Source organism: Megalobrama amblycephala, linkage group LG13 (genome assembly GCF_018812025.1).
Source record: "Megalobrama amblycephala isolate DHTTF-2021 linkage group LG13, ASM1881202v1, whole genome shotgun sequence".
Taxonomy (NCBI): domain Eukaryota; kingdom Metazoa; phylum Chordata; class Actinopteri; order Cypriniformes; family Xenocyprididae; genus Megalobrama; species Megalobrama amblycephala.
In genome coordinates this window covers 14,372,982-14,388,399 of record NC_063056.1, presented here as the reverse complement: position 1 = coordinate 14,388,399, position 15,418 = coordinate 14,372,982, and the positions used below count along the sequence as shown (strand labels likewise).

Genomic DNA, 15,418 nt, shown 5'->3' with positions numbered 1-15,418 from the left:
TTAACTAAATATGTTGAAAATAGTTTTTGATGGGAATATAACATGTCGCACCACGGGCATGTCACTTCCCAGAAGTATTTAATGTATTCAAGTATTTCATCTATCCAGTTGCATAAAATAGAAAAGGGAATTATATTTGTACAGTAAGTCCATCTTGCAGTGAAATTAAGTACTCGGAGAAACATACCAAAAAATAAACTTTTATTGATTTCTATTGCACTTAACAATCCATATCAGGTATATAAAACGTGTATTACAGTAAATATACAACATAATACATGATGACACACGCTCTGAGCGAAGAAACAATGTTGACATTTCCAGACCACCATCAAAATGTCAGGGCTTTTTTCACATCACAATCCATCATGCCTGCCACATAAAAACCAAAGAAATGAGGAAGAACACTGACAACATCAACCAGGGACTTAACATGATTGAACAATGATAAACCGCGTGAGAGCAAAAGCACTTTTTTTAAGATATTAACAGTAACAGAATTAATAACGGTTATAAATAAATAAACATGTTTACTATTTAATAACGGTCTAAGTCAAGACTCAGAATGCCCCATAAGTCAGTAAATTAGATAGATAGATAGATAGATAGATAGATAGATCTAAAGGAAATTATGGGGCACACTGCAGTAACAATAAATTCAACAAACTTTATTAAAATAAATATCTCAAATATGTGAATCTTCTGAGTGTTTTAGAGCTTCTTTTGGCCTTCAAACACTTTGAAAAGAGGCACTGAGATTCCGCTTTGCTCCTGAGGGTCATCCAGCTATCATAAGACCTGCAGTGAACTGAAAGCTTGTGGTAACGACTCGTCACAAAATCAGCATTAGGATCCCACTGCTGTTCTGATGGTTTAGAGTCAGTGGTTTTGCATAAACGTACTGTATGGGTGACATTTGAAAGCTGGCATGAACTGTGAAGCTCGTACGCAACATCTTTGTCATCCATACTTTCAGTCACACAGCCAGGTCTTCCCCTAATGCAGCTTCTCTCAATGAAATCCCCTGCCAGGGTTAGAGTTTTAATACTAGGTACTCATGAAGCATCAGTTAAAACAAACCACACAGCAGTTGAACAGTGCAGACGAAGAATGGATACAAATTTCCCATTATCCCTCAAAGCACCTCTTCTTTAGATATGTGGCACTCTTTCCCTTGCTCCTGAGACGGGAAGAAGATAAAGTCGTTTTCTCTGCTCCGTTCCTCCTCAGACAGATGGACGGGTGGAGACTGAGGGTAGGACGCGGTGCTGTTATTAAGCGATTCTTCTTGGAGTTCGTGTGCTTTTTTCTCTCCTCCATCCCATCCGAACTGATTGAGCAAACTAACAAAAACCGTCTGGGGACCGTAGATGTGGAGAGGGCCTGCGAGAAAGAGAATTTGTGAACTTTCACACTATTTGTGCATGTTTTTCTTTTTTTTCATTAAAAAATGGGTCAATGACAAGAAAAGGAAAACATTTTTGGAAAATTTTAAACAGCTTAAAGTTGTTATAAATGTCTGGTTTAGAAATGTTTATTATCATATTGGTTTCATGTTATTTTGAAAAACCTTTAAAGATTTTCAAAAAAAAAAAAAAAAAAAATGAAAATGAAAATATTGGATAACTAATGTGGTGGAACCGTCAAGTCAAAAGAATGTGTTATACATTGAATACATAAGAGTGTACCACACACACACACACACACACACACATTGGTTTTTCATGTTTTATGGGGACATTCCATAGACATGATTTTTATACTGTACAAACTGTATATTCTATCCCCCAACTATAACCCTACCCATAAACCCACCTATCACAGTATAATACATATAGTCAAACCAAAAATTATTCAGACGCTAGATATAATTTTTTAAATATATTTTTACTAGTGGGTACAGGACACTATAGTTCATTTATGTAAGTGAGGATAGCAAAATAAAGTAAATTGTGACATATTATACCCAAAAATTCTTCATACAGTGGACCACCAGTAAAACTGATAAAAAATTTGGGGCCAAAAATAAAGTGAATAAACTGAATTAATGAATGAAATGTTGGTGTCTGAATGTCTGAAATTTTTTTGGTTTGGTTTAAATTTTGGTATTTATATATATATATATATATAAACATGATAAAATAATTCATTTAATTTTGGGGAGTCGCACCACATGACATTTTACAACCTGGACTATAGTGAATAAACTGAATGTCTGAAGTCTGAAAGGTGTCTGAATACATTTTGGTTTGACTGTATGTATATATATATATATGTGTTTGTATAAATATATAATAATTCATAAATATCATATCATTGAGTTTTGGGGAGTCGCACCACATGACATTTTACAACCTGAACTAACCTTGCTTTGTCATAATAAGGTCAAATTATGTCAAATTATATATTTTAAGAAACTTATTGACCATGTGATGCAGTCATGAAGGTCTGCAGGGGTCCTCTTTATGATATCATTTATTTTTTGTTGTTGTTGTTTTTTTTACTGCATGTTTATACATATTGGTTTGACCACATGACAAGATTTCACAGACAAATCAAAAATATTAATATGCAGTGAATCAGTTTTGTTAAATAATAAAAGATTATGCTAAATAAGGTTTTCTTTTCAAGAATTGCATTCTTTTAATGTTCTTTTCAAGAATTTAATTGTTATGGTATTGTACATATTTTTTAGTGCACGCACTCACTTTACGCCATAAAGCTATGTAATTTTAGGTATTATTTTTTTAAACAAATAAATAGATCTGGGAAAAAAAAAGAGCATCGTGTGTTTGACCCTTTTCATGAAAGACAAAAATCACAAAAATCATCCCTTTATATAGTACCTAAATTTCCAGCTGGAGGCACAGCCTGCTCTGAGCTGACTGGCTTATGAAAAGAGCAGTCTGTGCTGTGATTGGTGGGTGTACTGCCATGTGACAGCATCCCCTGTGGGTGGGGCTGCTCATCTGGTTGGCTGGAAGGAGGTGGGGTCTCGCTGTCCACCTTAAGAAATCGAAGGACTGTAAGTCAGATAATTCATGACATATATGTTAAAATACTGCAAAAATGTGCACTCACTCATTACTTACCTCTATATTACCCAAAGAGCACTGCCTGACAACTGATGAAGAGGAGAAACAATGAGAGATAAGACAGAGATTAACCCAAAAAAAAAATTTAAGATGAAATGTGTTTGTATTCATGTGTGGATGTTACTCACAATGCTTAAAACATTCTTTCTCTTTCTTTCTGCACAGCCGAAAGAAGAGTAAAAGGACGATGACAGATGTCATGACAGAAATTAACCCAAATAAAATCCACCAATTATTTTCACCTGTGAAATAAGCACAAGGAAGCATAACTATTTATGTTGAGATGAATAGGTGAGATGAAAAAGTTGCTATATGGGAAAGAGCTCTGCAAGAAACAGTGCTCTCAAAGGGTGCTATCATTAGTCTAAAATCTAAAAAATAGGCAAAAATGAGTGCCCTCTATTGAATCCTATGAATATCCAAGTTGAAGTGACAGAGACTTACTTTGCCTTCCTTTTAAAGGTGCAATATGTAAAATTTTCTGTCTGCTAGAGGTCGCTAGAGGCCTATTCAAAACAAAGGTGTAGCTTGATGACGCCATTTTTTAGCACGGAATCTTGGGACATGTGGAAATAATCGGGAAAGGACTCGGGAAGAAATCATGTTCATGGATGTGATTATTAACGTTACTGTAGTATGAAGCAGAGCAGGACCGAATGTTGTGGGAGCTGAACGAGGCCGCTGGAGCGATTGCGCAACAAACGCCTCACGAGCTGCTGAACTTTTATTATCCCGCAGTCGCCGGCGCTGCTTCCGTTTTTACGGTCATGAGTATGAGGTAACGCAGCTCTGTTTATCATATTGGATACATTTGAGTGTGTTGAAAATGATGTAATATTACGTTACTCTGTGCGTTTGCTCGGTGGCTGCTGTGAGACACTTGTTTGAGACACACTGAGTGAGCTAGATTGATTTTAGATTATCATATTAAATGCTGGATGGCTTGTGTTGATAAATCGCATGGAATTAATTTTAAAATGTATTGTATGATGGAGAAAATGCTGTATTACTGTTACTAAACATAAAGCTGCATCTGATTATGCTATGTTAGCTACTTCACAAAATAGTGTTTTTCTCTGAGGCACGGTAAAGCATGGTAAAAGAAAATTTGATTTAAACAATAAGAACACAGTTGTTCCCATGTCTATTAAAACATGAAACAGAAACCGCGGGTTAACGCGGGTATGGCGCAATTGACAGGCGACTCCTCACACGTCCCGGAGCCTTGGTTAAAATTGCAATTTTCTCACGATTTACAAATATTTGCAAACATTTGGGATATTGTAAGTACTCAAGTGAACAAAATATATAACACTGGCCTAGTGGTTTTTGGATATTTTACTGCAAATTTCTTACATATTGCACCTTTAAAACAAATAGAGTGCAGCAGGAATAAAAAAAAAAAACAATAAGTCCTAAAAAACCATAAACGAGTTAGCATTTTTCAACTTCTGGTTCCAAAAGATTTTTAATTAAATGCCTGAAATAAGGTCTGTGGTGAAAACAAGCTCAAGATATTTTGTCATGTTTAAAAGGCGGTTGCTAACAAGTGGCTAAATGACAAAATAGAGGTCGTCGGAGACATTAAACATCAAGCATTTTCAAAAAAGTTTCAATAGTAAAAAAATGATTAAAAACTGTAAAAATGTCATGGTGTCAGCTGCTGCCATTTTGCGACTATTGTTTTGTTCACTGTAATGGATTATAAGAAAACAAACAGGTATGTTTTTAAATCAGTTTCATCTCAGATCAATATCTCTTATCCCCATAATTATCTAAGTGGCGAAATGCCGTGTAATATGTGGTATGACTGTACCGTAGCTCTTAAATGTCAGTCTAGTTTGAACTTGCCGCACTAGCAACTACTCTCTCCCCGGAAGCTTTATTTTTCGACAATATTTTATGTCTAAATTATTTACTTATGTGGCAAGTAGCCGTGTAATAACCGGGATAATGTACACCCAGCCAGTTGTTATCTCAAAATAAACCCCTTCAGGCTGATGCAAGACTGATCACCCTGTCGGGGTTTATTCTGAGATAACAACCGGCTGGATGTACATTATCCCTTACATAAAAATAGTCCACCGTACAGAAAATCTACTCACGAGTCTGCATTTACAGGCTTGTTGTGTTTATACTTGCACTCTTGCAAACTTTTCAATCTATTCTAACTCCCACTGGCAGATTTAGAGTATTTATATTTAAATGTGTATCAAAACTTTAGAAGGCAAATAATACTACAAAGAAAACTATATCCAAAATAATCTTCTCTCATTAATGCACAGTCTCACATTCTCAAAAAAAAAAAAAAAAAAAAAAAGACGAGACGAGAAAAAAAAAAGGTGTGGGTAGATTCCTCCACTATACCACAAAAACAACACATTAGATCCTTATCAGGGAAGGTGTTTTTTTAAATATAGATTGAAAGAGTTGGCAGAAGTTTAAAGGTGGTGATGATGAAGTCATGTAAACGTGGTGTAGTTTGTTTACTTTATAACCTAACTTCAATATTTTACTTCAGACGATTGTGTAACTTCCGAGATCTTAAAAGTTGTGAAGATTATCATGATAAACGAAATGTGTATGAATCATAAACTTTCTGCAATAATCTAAAATCTTAATATCTTTTTAGCTTTATGTGGCAGGAACCAGGGTGATGCTAACTTCTGGATTGGCCTACAAAAATAGGTCATCCCTGCAGCACTCTATAAGGATTCAAGCCCACCTCCTGCTCCCCCTAGTGGCAGACCCCTATTTGGCTAAAACACACATGGAAAAGCATGTTTTGATGGGCTAATTTCAGATAATATGAGTATAAATAGCTGAGGGTCCTAGTGATCAGTTATCGACTGTGGGGACTGAGGCTTTGGAAGGCCTTGACAGTCTGAGGCCCTGGGCAACATCCCCATTGGCCCAGTCTTGATTCAAGCATACTACTCTTCCTTAATTTCTTATTTTGGAATGAATTCAAAATACTGCATAGAATACAAGTGTACACACATCATGGTTTGCAAACTTTTTTGTCAGCGAAACTTTTAGATGTAAAATATTTACTTAAAGGGATAGTTCACCCAAAAATGAAAATTTGATGTTTATCTGGTTACCCCCAGCGCATCCAAGACTTTGTTTCTTCAGTAGAACACAAATGATGATTTTTAACTCCAACCGTTGCCGTCTGTCAGTCAAATAATGCTAGTGGATGGGAACTTCTACTATAAGAGTAAATAAAACTTCAGCACTCGGTTAGTGATGTCTGATCGCTCTCTGACAGCGGCAGTGATATCTCGCTCTCTTTGAAGTCTATGCGCGAGACATCACTGCCGCTGTCAGAGCGCGATCAGACATCACTAAGCGAATGCTGAACGCGGTTGGACATAGTGGTGTATTAGAGTTAAAAAATGATATAAATACTGTTCGGTTTATCGCACAAACCGATCGTTTCGTGTCTTAGGACATCAGTGTGTCGTCACGATCCGCAGGGTTTAATTTGGACTTGTCTATGCAAGTTTTATTTACTCTTATAGTAGAAGTTCCCATCCACTAGCATTATTTGACTGACAGACGGCAACGGTTGGAGTTAAAAATCATTATTTGTGTTCTACTGAAGAAACAAAGTCACCTACATCTTAGATGCGATGGGGGTAAGCAGATAAACATCAAATTTTCATTTTTTCATAGTTTTGATTTTGTTTTGGGGTCTACTAGAATAGGTTTTCATGCTTGAATATTAAAAAAACACATTATTTTCCATTCTCTCTTCCCAGTCTGTCAATAACACTCCGTTTAGATTCCTTCCGAAAAGCGCAGTGTGCTCTGATTGGTCAGATGGACCGGTGCGTTCTGATTGGTCAACTGTGTTTCTGAAATCTCACACCCCTCACCATAACCACGAGTTTCAACCATAGACTGTAAAAAAAAAATATGGACGACGCACCTTCACTCTCTTCTATTGTAGTAAGTGAAGCCGCCAGTGTGTCAATATGGCGCTGACATCTTGAGTCTCAAGTCTGCGCATAGTGAACTTGAAACCCGAGTCTGCGCAGTAGTGAGTGCGAAGTGGAGCCGCAATACTCAGAACAACTCATTATTTCGGTGTGAAATGAACAGTTATGGAAATGTAGAAATGAAAGGAAAGCTCCAATCACCTCGCGTCTGTTGACGCATTAGTGACTACTTCAAATCAAGTCAAGTCACCTTTATTTATATAACGCTTTTTACAATGCAGATTGTGTCAAAGCAGGTTTACAGTGATAACTGTATATAATTGTGTCTCCACAGCAGCTCTTAAACAATGGAGTCAATGCAGGCAGACTCAAAGAAGCTGTCAACCTCAGCTGTCAATCATGACGTCACACCCCGTTTTTATAGCATCAAATAACTAACTAAAACCAAACTTTTTTAAAGAACGAACATCTGAACTAACACCAGAATGATAAAAACTGCCTAATATGACAGAAATTATCCCACTGGAATACATGGATGACCTATTCTGCTTCCAGCCACCAGTATAGGTCATAAACCCCGCCCTCTCCATTAAATGTAATGGGACGAGACACAAACTAAAATCAAATTAAACTTAACATTTTTTTTTCCAAAGACAATTTTTAAAGTTTTCATCATGCTGGTGTTAGTTCAGATGTTCGTTCTTTGAAAAAGTTTGGTTTTAGTTAGTTATTTGAAGCTATAAAAACTGGGGTGTGACATCATGATTGACAGCTGTGGTTGGGCGGGACTTTGATATCGCGGCTCCACTTCGTACTCACTATTGCACAGACTCGGGTTTCAAGTTCACTATGCGCAGACTTGAGACTCAAGATGTCAGCACCATATAGACATCTTCAACGGAAGAGAGTGAAGGTGCGTCGTCCATCTTTTTTTACAGTCTGTGGTTTCAAGGCACTACTAACGCAACTCAACCAGGCCTTGCCCCTTTTTTTGCATATACCGTGGGCGGGAATAATTTAAATGAGAAATATTGTGAGGTGTACGTTCTGGAAAAAAGCTCAAAACTACAATCCAGGCGTTTCAGCGACTTCATAAACATACTGCCTTTGATGTGGACTTTGTACTGTGTTACTTTGCAGACCTTTTTCAGGCTCAAACAGCAACATTACACACTTGACAAAGTTGAACATTTACATTTACAATGTAATTTTACTCTTTAATATTACAATAATTTAATGCTCATGGTCCTCTAATGTCAATAATATTATAGTAGTAATAATAATCATACTTATAATAATAATTATTAGTAGTAGTACTATGTTTTAAATTGGAGAATGAATATTTGGTATTTATAATAATGAAAAACTATGAAACATGCAGCGCACCAGACTAGCCTATGCAATTATTTAATTAAAATGCAGCCTTTAATTTGTTTATCGCACTAAGCTATATCACGATTATCTTGCAGCCCCATTTATTTATTTTCATTTAACATTCAGTATAATTCATTATTAGCTTTTCATCAATTCACGAACCCCATGCAGTTTCCCTGCAAATCCCTGTTTGGGAAACCCTGATATAGAAGAAAAAAAGCCATGCTTACCCAGCAAGCTCTGTGCACTTATGGATGAAGTGGTGGATGAAGTGGTGGATGAAGTGGTGGATGAAGGGGTGGATGAAGGGGTGATGGACGAGCTTGTGTTGGTGACAGGATCGCAGTTCTGACATTGTCTTGAGAATGGGTCCATCTTGGTACATTCATATCCCTTCCGACAGCGACACACTACATCTGATGTACGCGTACACTCCTTTTCCACCTCCATATCGAATTCTAAAACACACACACACACAAACGTGTTTTCAAAATGAAGCACTTTTTGCCATACTTCCTGTTTCTATTCTCACTTCATCTTGTTTATACTATCATGGGTAAATTAGGTGTAAAGAGCTTCATACCAGCATTGCAGTTCTGGAAGCAGCGGTGACAAGATCTTTCTCTGTTCTCCTGACTGGTGAAGAAACCAGGGTCGCAAGGAACACACTTACATTCTGACAGGTAATAATATCCTGAGAGATGATGGATGGTCAGGAAGAAAGAGAGGAAAAAGGGGAAATGGAAATGTCACTTACATGACATCACAGCAATAGCAAACCACAACCATCCAATCAATTCCCAACAGACAAGTTCCTCCCTACATTTTTTCTTGTTGGAGAAGTCATTTTTTACATGTATGGCTTCTGGTGTAACCAGCTATTTATTTTAGCAGTCCAAAAATTGTCCGTTATGCTGCTTTATATTGCAAACTGGTATTTGTTATCATGTTATTTTAATTAAGTTGGCTTGAAAAAGCCAACTTACTGATCTGCTATATAAACTTATTATTATTATTCTTCTGACCGAAAATTTGAACACTATCTCCTCCTAGACTGTTCAAGCTACAACCACCAAACTCAGCCCAGACCTTCAGACTGTTCTGACTCGGGTTGCTATATCTTTTCAGACTGATCCGACTTACGGTTTTCCTAAAAATGCTGATCAAACTTGGAAAAAATCCCATTGACTTTCATTGACGGAATGTTCAAATGAGCCAAGACTTTCAAATTCCAACTGTCAAAATTCAAATTTAAACTATGGAAGCCCATTAGACTCAAACCCAATTAGACTCAAGTGCCATTCTATGTACTATTTCTAATCCATTGAAACTCATTCAAAATCATAAACCCATCATCTATCTATCTATCAAACTAAATATCTATCTATCTATCTATCTATCTATCTATCTATCTATCTATCTATCTATCTATCTATCTATCTATCTATCTAACTCATTCAAACTCATCTATCTATCTATCTATCTATCTAACTCATTCAAACTCATCTATCTATCTATCTAACTCACTCAAACTCATCTATCTATCTATCTATCTATCTATCTATCTATCTCATTCAAACTCATTTATCTATCTATCTATCTATCTATCTATCTATCTATCTATCTATCTATCTATCTATCCATCTCATTCAAACTCATCTATCTATCTATCTATCTATCTATCTATCTATCTATCTATCTCATTCAAACTTATCTATCTATCTATCTATCTATCTATCTATCTATCTATCTATCTATCTCATTCAAACTCATCTATCTATCTATCTATCTATCTATCTATCTATCTATCTATCTATCTATCTATCTAACTCATTGAAACTCATCTATCTATCTATCTATCTATCTATCTATCTATCTATCTTTCTATCTAACTCATTCAAACTCATCCATCTATCTATCTATCTATCTGTCTGTCTATCTATCTATCTATCATCACTGGTAGCTGCCAAGCCACTCCCTAGCAACCAAATGGAGTACCCTAGCAACCGTTTTGCAAAATCTATATCTCTGCATCAGAACATCGTACAGACATGGGGGTTGGTTTATATTGTCAAGCAGCCTTTGGAGTATCATCATTGGTAGCTGCAAAGCCACTGCCTAGCAACCAAACAGAGTACCCTAGCAACCGTTTTGCAAAATCTATATCTCTGCATCAGAACATCGTAGAGAGATGGCGGTTGGCTCTTTTGACTCATGCTAGCAATCTGGACTTCCAACATGATACACATGCTAGCAGTGAATAGCTACATGCTAATAGTGATTAGCTAAGTGTTAAACTGGGCTAAGAACATGCTAACAACTCTATAAAAACTTGATAGTAACCATCTGTGACAACTACTAACCACTTAGCAACATCATGGCAACCACCCAGGTTACCATAGCAACCGCCTAGCAACCACCCAGAACACCCTAGCAACTGCCTAGCAACACCTTAGCAACCACCCAGGTTACCATAGCAACTGCCTAGCAACCACCCCGAGTACCCTAGAAACTGCATAGCAACACCCTAGCAACCACCCCAAGTACCCTAGCAACCGCATAGCAACATCTTAGCAACCACCCCGAGTACCCTAGCAACTGCATAGCAACACCCTAGCAACCACCCCAAGTACCCTAGCAACCGCATAGCAACACCATAGCAACCACCCCGAGTAGCCTAGCAACCGCATAGCAACACCCTAGCAACCACCCCAAGTACCCTAGCAACCGCATAGCAACACCCTAGCAACCACCCCAAGTACCCTAGCAACCACATAGCAACACCATAGCAACCACCCAGAACACCTTAGCAACCGCATAGCAACACCTTAGCAACCACCCTGAGTTGCATAGCAACACCCTAGCAACCATGGAGATTACCCTAGCAACCACATAGCAACACCCTAGCAACCACTCAGAACACCTTAGCAACCGCATAGCAACACCCTAGCAACCACCCTGAGTACCATAGCAACCTCATAGCAACACCCTAGCAACCACCCTGAGTACCCTAGCAACCGCATAGCAACACCATAACAACCACCCTGAGTACCCTAGCAACCGCATAGCAACACCCTAGCAACCACCCCAAATACCCTAGCAACCCCATAGCAACACCTTAGCAACCACCCGAGTACCTTAGCAACCGCATAGCAACATCTTAGCAACCACCCCGAGTACCCTAGCAACCGCATAGCAACACCCTAGCAACTACCCCAATACCCTAGCAACCCCATAGCAACACCTTAGCAACCACCCAAGTACCTTAGCAACCGCATAGCAACACCCTTGCAACCACCCTGAGTACCCTAGCAACCGCCTTAAGTACCCTGAATCTATCTATCTATCTATCTATCTATCTATCTATCTATCTATCTATCTATCTATCTATCTATCAAACTAAATCTATCAAACTAAGTCTATCTATTGAACTAAATCTATCTAATAAAACTTAAACTTTCAAACTGAAAAGCTTCAAACTTTTAAAACTCCTTCAAACTTTCTGGACCGGCTTTTTCAAGCCAACTTAAAGTTTGTCTTCAAACTTTTTTATCTAGTTATTATTGTAATCATGAACACATTCGCTTTGTTCGAAATCGAATACGCCAAAAGAGTATGTCCGAACACATAGTATTCGAAAAAAAATACCTCTGCTCAGATTCTGAAGTGTGCATTCGAAGACCACAGGAGAGGATTTATGAATAAAAGTGAAGTGACGCAACTGATGCTGGTAGGTCATGTGACAGTAACAACATGGCGGATGTAGAACATCTGAATTTCATTCATACTACCCATATTCATTCTATTCACACTTTTTTTAATGGTCGGAAAGTAAATTCAAATACAAATGTAGTACCTACTCAGACAGTACGCGATTTCGGACGTAGCAAATCTGACTTCTAGCGCAAATAGATTTAGTGTTATTCCTGTAGTTCTTCACCTATAGCGGCTAATGAATCAAAGGTCTTGCACATACACAACAGCTTACTTTTACATCGAAAAATACGGTGCACTGAAATATAATTTCAGGGTGCAAGTAGCCCACCTTATTGGCAGAGGCTATTTAAACTAACTCCGCCCACCAATGTCTGATAAAAGAAACGGTGGTGACGAGAGTAAGGTGGGTGACTAACTTCTGACGCGACCAACCCAAGATCTGACATTTTGCAAACTCATTCTCTCTTTTCCCATCATACATCAGCTTGCGTCTATTTTAAATATGATGAAAATATTCAAAAAGTGGAATTAAATTGCCTGAAGGAAATTTAATAGTGGGAATAAAGTGTTTAATAGGCATAATACGATTAATGTCCCAATAAGGCAGTATCAATTTATGATTTTAATAAGTATAATCATATACATTAAATAAGTTAGTATTATTATTACATTGTTTACTACAATACACTGAAGTGCAAAAAAGACTATAGAATGGGAGAAGTGCAATGAGCAATATGGCAGAATAAGTCCCGCCTTCTAAATAAGAGCCAATCGCCAATTGACCCTTTGCCTGGAGTTTGATTGATAAGCGATCTAACCAATCATAACGCCGAATCCGCAATTTTGTCCGACAAAGCAGTCAGGAGTTAGAAGATTAGCCTCGGTGGACTTGAAATTGAAAAAGGTGTGTACTGATGTCTTTCTGCGTTTGAAACAACATTCCTTCTCATGTTCATTCATGTTTATGTGATGCTATAAATTAACTAGTAGGAAGAGATGATCGGTTCACGAGCCGCTTGAGCTGAGGCGCTACAGCAATCTGTCACGACACATTAAAGAGCCACAAAACCATTTTTATTGTTCGAATTTCTTTAAAGAAATGACACAATTTGAAAGCTAGGACTTTAATATCATAAGTAACTTGTCTTTGCAAAGAGTCAATTGGTAAAGTCATCACGTCACTGCAGTGGCCGTTAGAAGCTCCGGTTCCTTTAGAAAAAATCAGACACTCGCCTCCGAAATGAGGCACGACACTAATTGCGCATGCGCATTAGGTTAATCCAGCCTGAAAAATACCGTTTTTTGTCATGATTCGAGCGTTTAGAAACAAAATGTATGAGACAGTTGTTGTCAGATTTCATTGGTGATTTCAAATATGAAACTGAATCAAAAGCTTGGTAAAGAGCTTTAGAGAATTTAATGTTTCCCCATTCAAAGAGATAGAAGCTGCACTTGCATGCCCAAGAGGCATTTCAAAGATGGCTGCCGAGTGAAATGACTTGTCTTAAAGGGACTTTGGGTGCAAGTAGTATCTGACACTGTTTGCACTAGGTATAAACAGCATCTAACAACTATTTACACTTAGTGCAAAAAAATTCTGCTATTTTCACTTAATGTAAATAGCATCTATGGCTGTTTGAACTTAGTGTAAATAGCATATTTTTTCTCCTTAAAAAGGTAATTACACCTAACTTACAAATTGCATGCACACATAACTGACAAACATGAATGCACGGAATAGACAGATGTAAAATGACTATCATAACATATTTAAAGGAGTAATAACTAAATTTGTATTTGACTGTGCACAGTCTACAGCTCAAAAGGGCACATTCTGAATTTCTTAAAGGCGGATGTGGGTGCTTGCGCACAGACACACTCACGTACGTGCACACACACACACACACACACACTTATATGCACAAACTCATACTTGCTGACTGAGGTCTCTTAAGGGGAGAGATGAGAAATAGCATCAAAAACAGGACGTTACAAAGACGCTCAAACAGGCAGTGGCATTCTAATGAAGGAAGTGGTTGACGCTTCTGTGTCAGAACATACCATTTCCCATCACGAGAGAAAAAGAAAGAGAGGGAAAGGAAGAAGAAGAAAGAACGATGAAGAAAAACTTAATAAATAACCACTGATTTCTTGAGCAATTTCTTGCTCAGACCACATAAGTAATACTGGGAAGTGTGGTGACAGAAAAGTACGCTCACGCACTCCGCACAAACAGGGATCGAATTCAGAGAAAGTGATGGCAGATATGAAAGGCTCTGAGAAATATAACGCCCAAACATGCGTTCTCACCTGCTGGACACAAAGAGCAGTTTTCTAAGACGGCTCCGGGATTTCTCACTTTTCCGTCCTGTTCAATGCAATCGACAACACCAAAGAAAGTTAGCAATGGATGAGTCCAGTCCAGTTATGCTGTACCTTTAAAGTGCACATTAGAGTTTGGTTCTGTGCTGCTTCAGATCCCACACTGAGATCTGAGCGTGCAGCGTACTAAAAGTCTGCACAACACGGCGTCTTATGTTAACACAATATATCATACACATTATAATGTATAGTATAATCATTTACCATAGGGAGGCCGTATATATGGTGACCTGTCAGCATCACCATGGCTACAGATAACATTGTCACAAGCATCTGTAAATGATAACATTTTATCAGACAAGAAGTGATCCATATACACAACATATCACACACCCTACATCAGTCACTCACTGGAGAACATAAAAGCACACGCAATCAAACTTTTGAAAAAATTAGTGTGATGTTAAGTTTCATATCACTATTCACACGTCCAATAAAATACATTTTGCAACGGCTGACTTTGCCAAAAAATAAAAATAAAAAATAGGGGAAGCGTGAATCTGACGCAAACAGCAAGTAAATTCGTGACTAGCTTTTTGTTTAGTTTACTTTTACCAGTTTTACTAAATTTTACATTTCAGTCAGCATCTTATAACAAAGACCTGCATTTTAGAAAGTGAAAAACACAAAACAGCATAACAATAATTGCAGTATAAATGAAAATAGCCAGTACCTCACAGTTAGTAGAATCCAAAATGTCATTAAATGCTTTCAAACTCAGTTTCTGTGTCTTCTGCCAGTCTGTATTCAGTTCTGCTCAATACATCTCATTGTTTCCTCACCTGCTGTGTCTTCCTGTCATTCTCCTCCCTCTCTTTCTCACACTGCCCTTCACCTGCTTACTGTTTTGGAGAGAGAGAGAGAGAGAGAGAGAGAGGCAATAGCTTCACATACTGTGCAGCTGTC

The 15,418-nt window shown here is 37.8% G+C and overlaps 1 protein-coding gene across 2 annotated transcripts; it reads right to left on the bottom strand.

Moving 5' to 3' along the window:
- Positions 1 to 186: 186 nt before the first annotated feature.
- si:dkey-260g12.1 lies at positions 187 to 15,418 on the bottom strand. Of its 2 annotated transcripts, XM_048154300.1 has the most exons (9): positions 15,186 to 15,418; positions 14,717 to 14,785; positions 14,441 to 14,498; positions 8,997 to 9,107; positions 8,644 to 8,871; positions 3,224 to 3,337; positions 3,093 to 3,124; positions 2,847 to 3,006; positions 187 to 1,383 (listed from the first exon to the last, which is right to left on the bottom strand). In XM_048154300.1, exons 2-9 carry the CDS (start codon positions 14,783 to 14,785, stop codon positions 1,136 to 1,138), a joined length of 1,020 nt encoding a protein of 339 aa, XP_048010257.1. In that variant the 5' UTR covers positions 15,186 to 15,418; the 3' UTR covers positions 187 to 1,135. The 2 variants fall into 2 exon arrangements, with proteins under 2 accessions (XP_048010257.1, XP_048010258.1); XM_048154301.1 differs by lacking the exons at positions 14,441 to 14,498; positions 14,717 to 14,785; positions 15,186 to 15,418 and adding an exon at positions 12,062 to 12,167.

Coding starts and splice junctions, on each gene's coding strand:
- si:dkey-260g12.1 (XM_048154300.1), bottom strand. CDS start 14,785: ATGCTTGTGACAATGTTATCTGTAGCCATGGTGATGCTGACAGGTCAC. Junction 9,108..14,440: donor CTGCTCTTTGTGTCCAGCAG/GTGAGAACGCAT, acceptor ATCATCTCTCAG/GATATTATTACCTGTCAGAA. Junction 3,125..3,223: donor GAAAGAATGTTTTAAGCATT/GTGAGTAACATC, acceptor CCTCTTCATCAG/TTGTCAGGCAGTGCTCTTTG.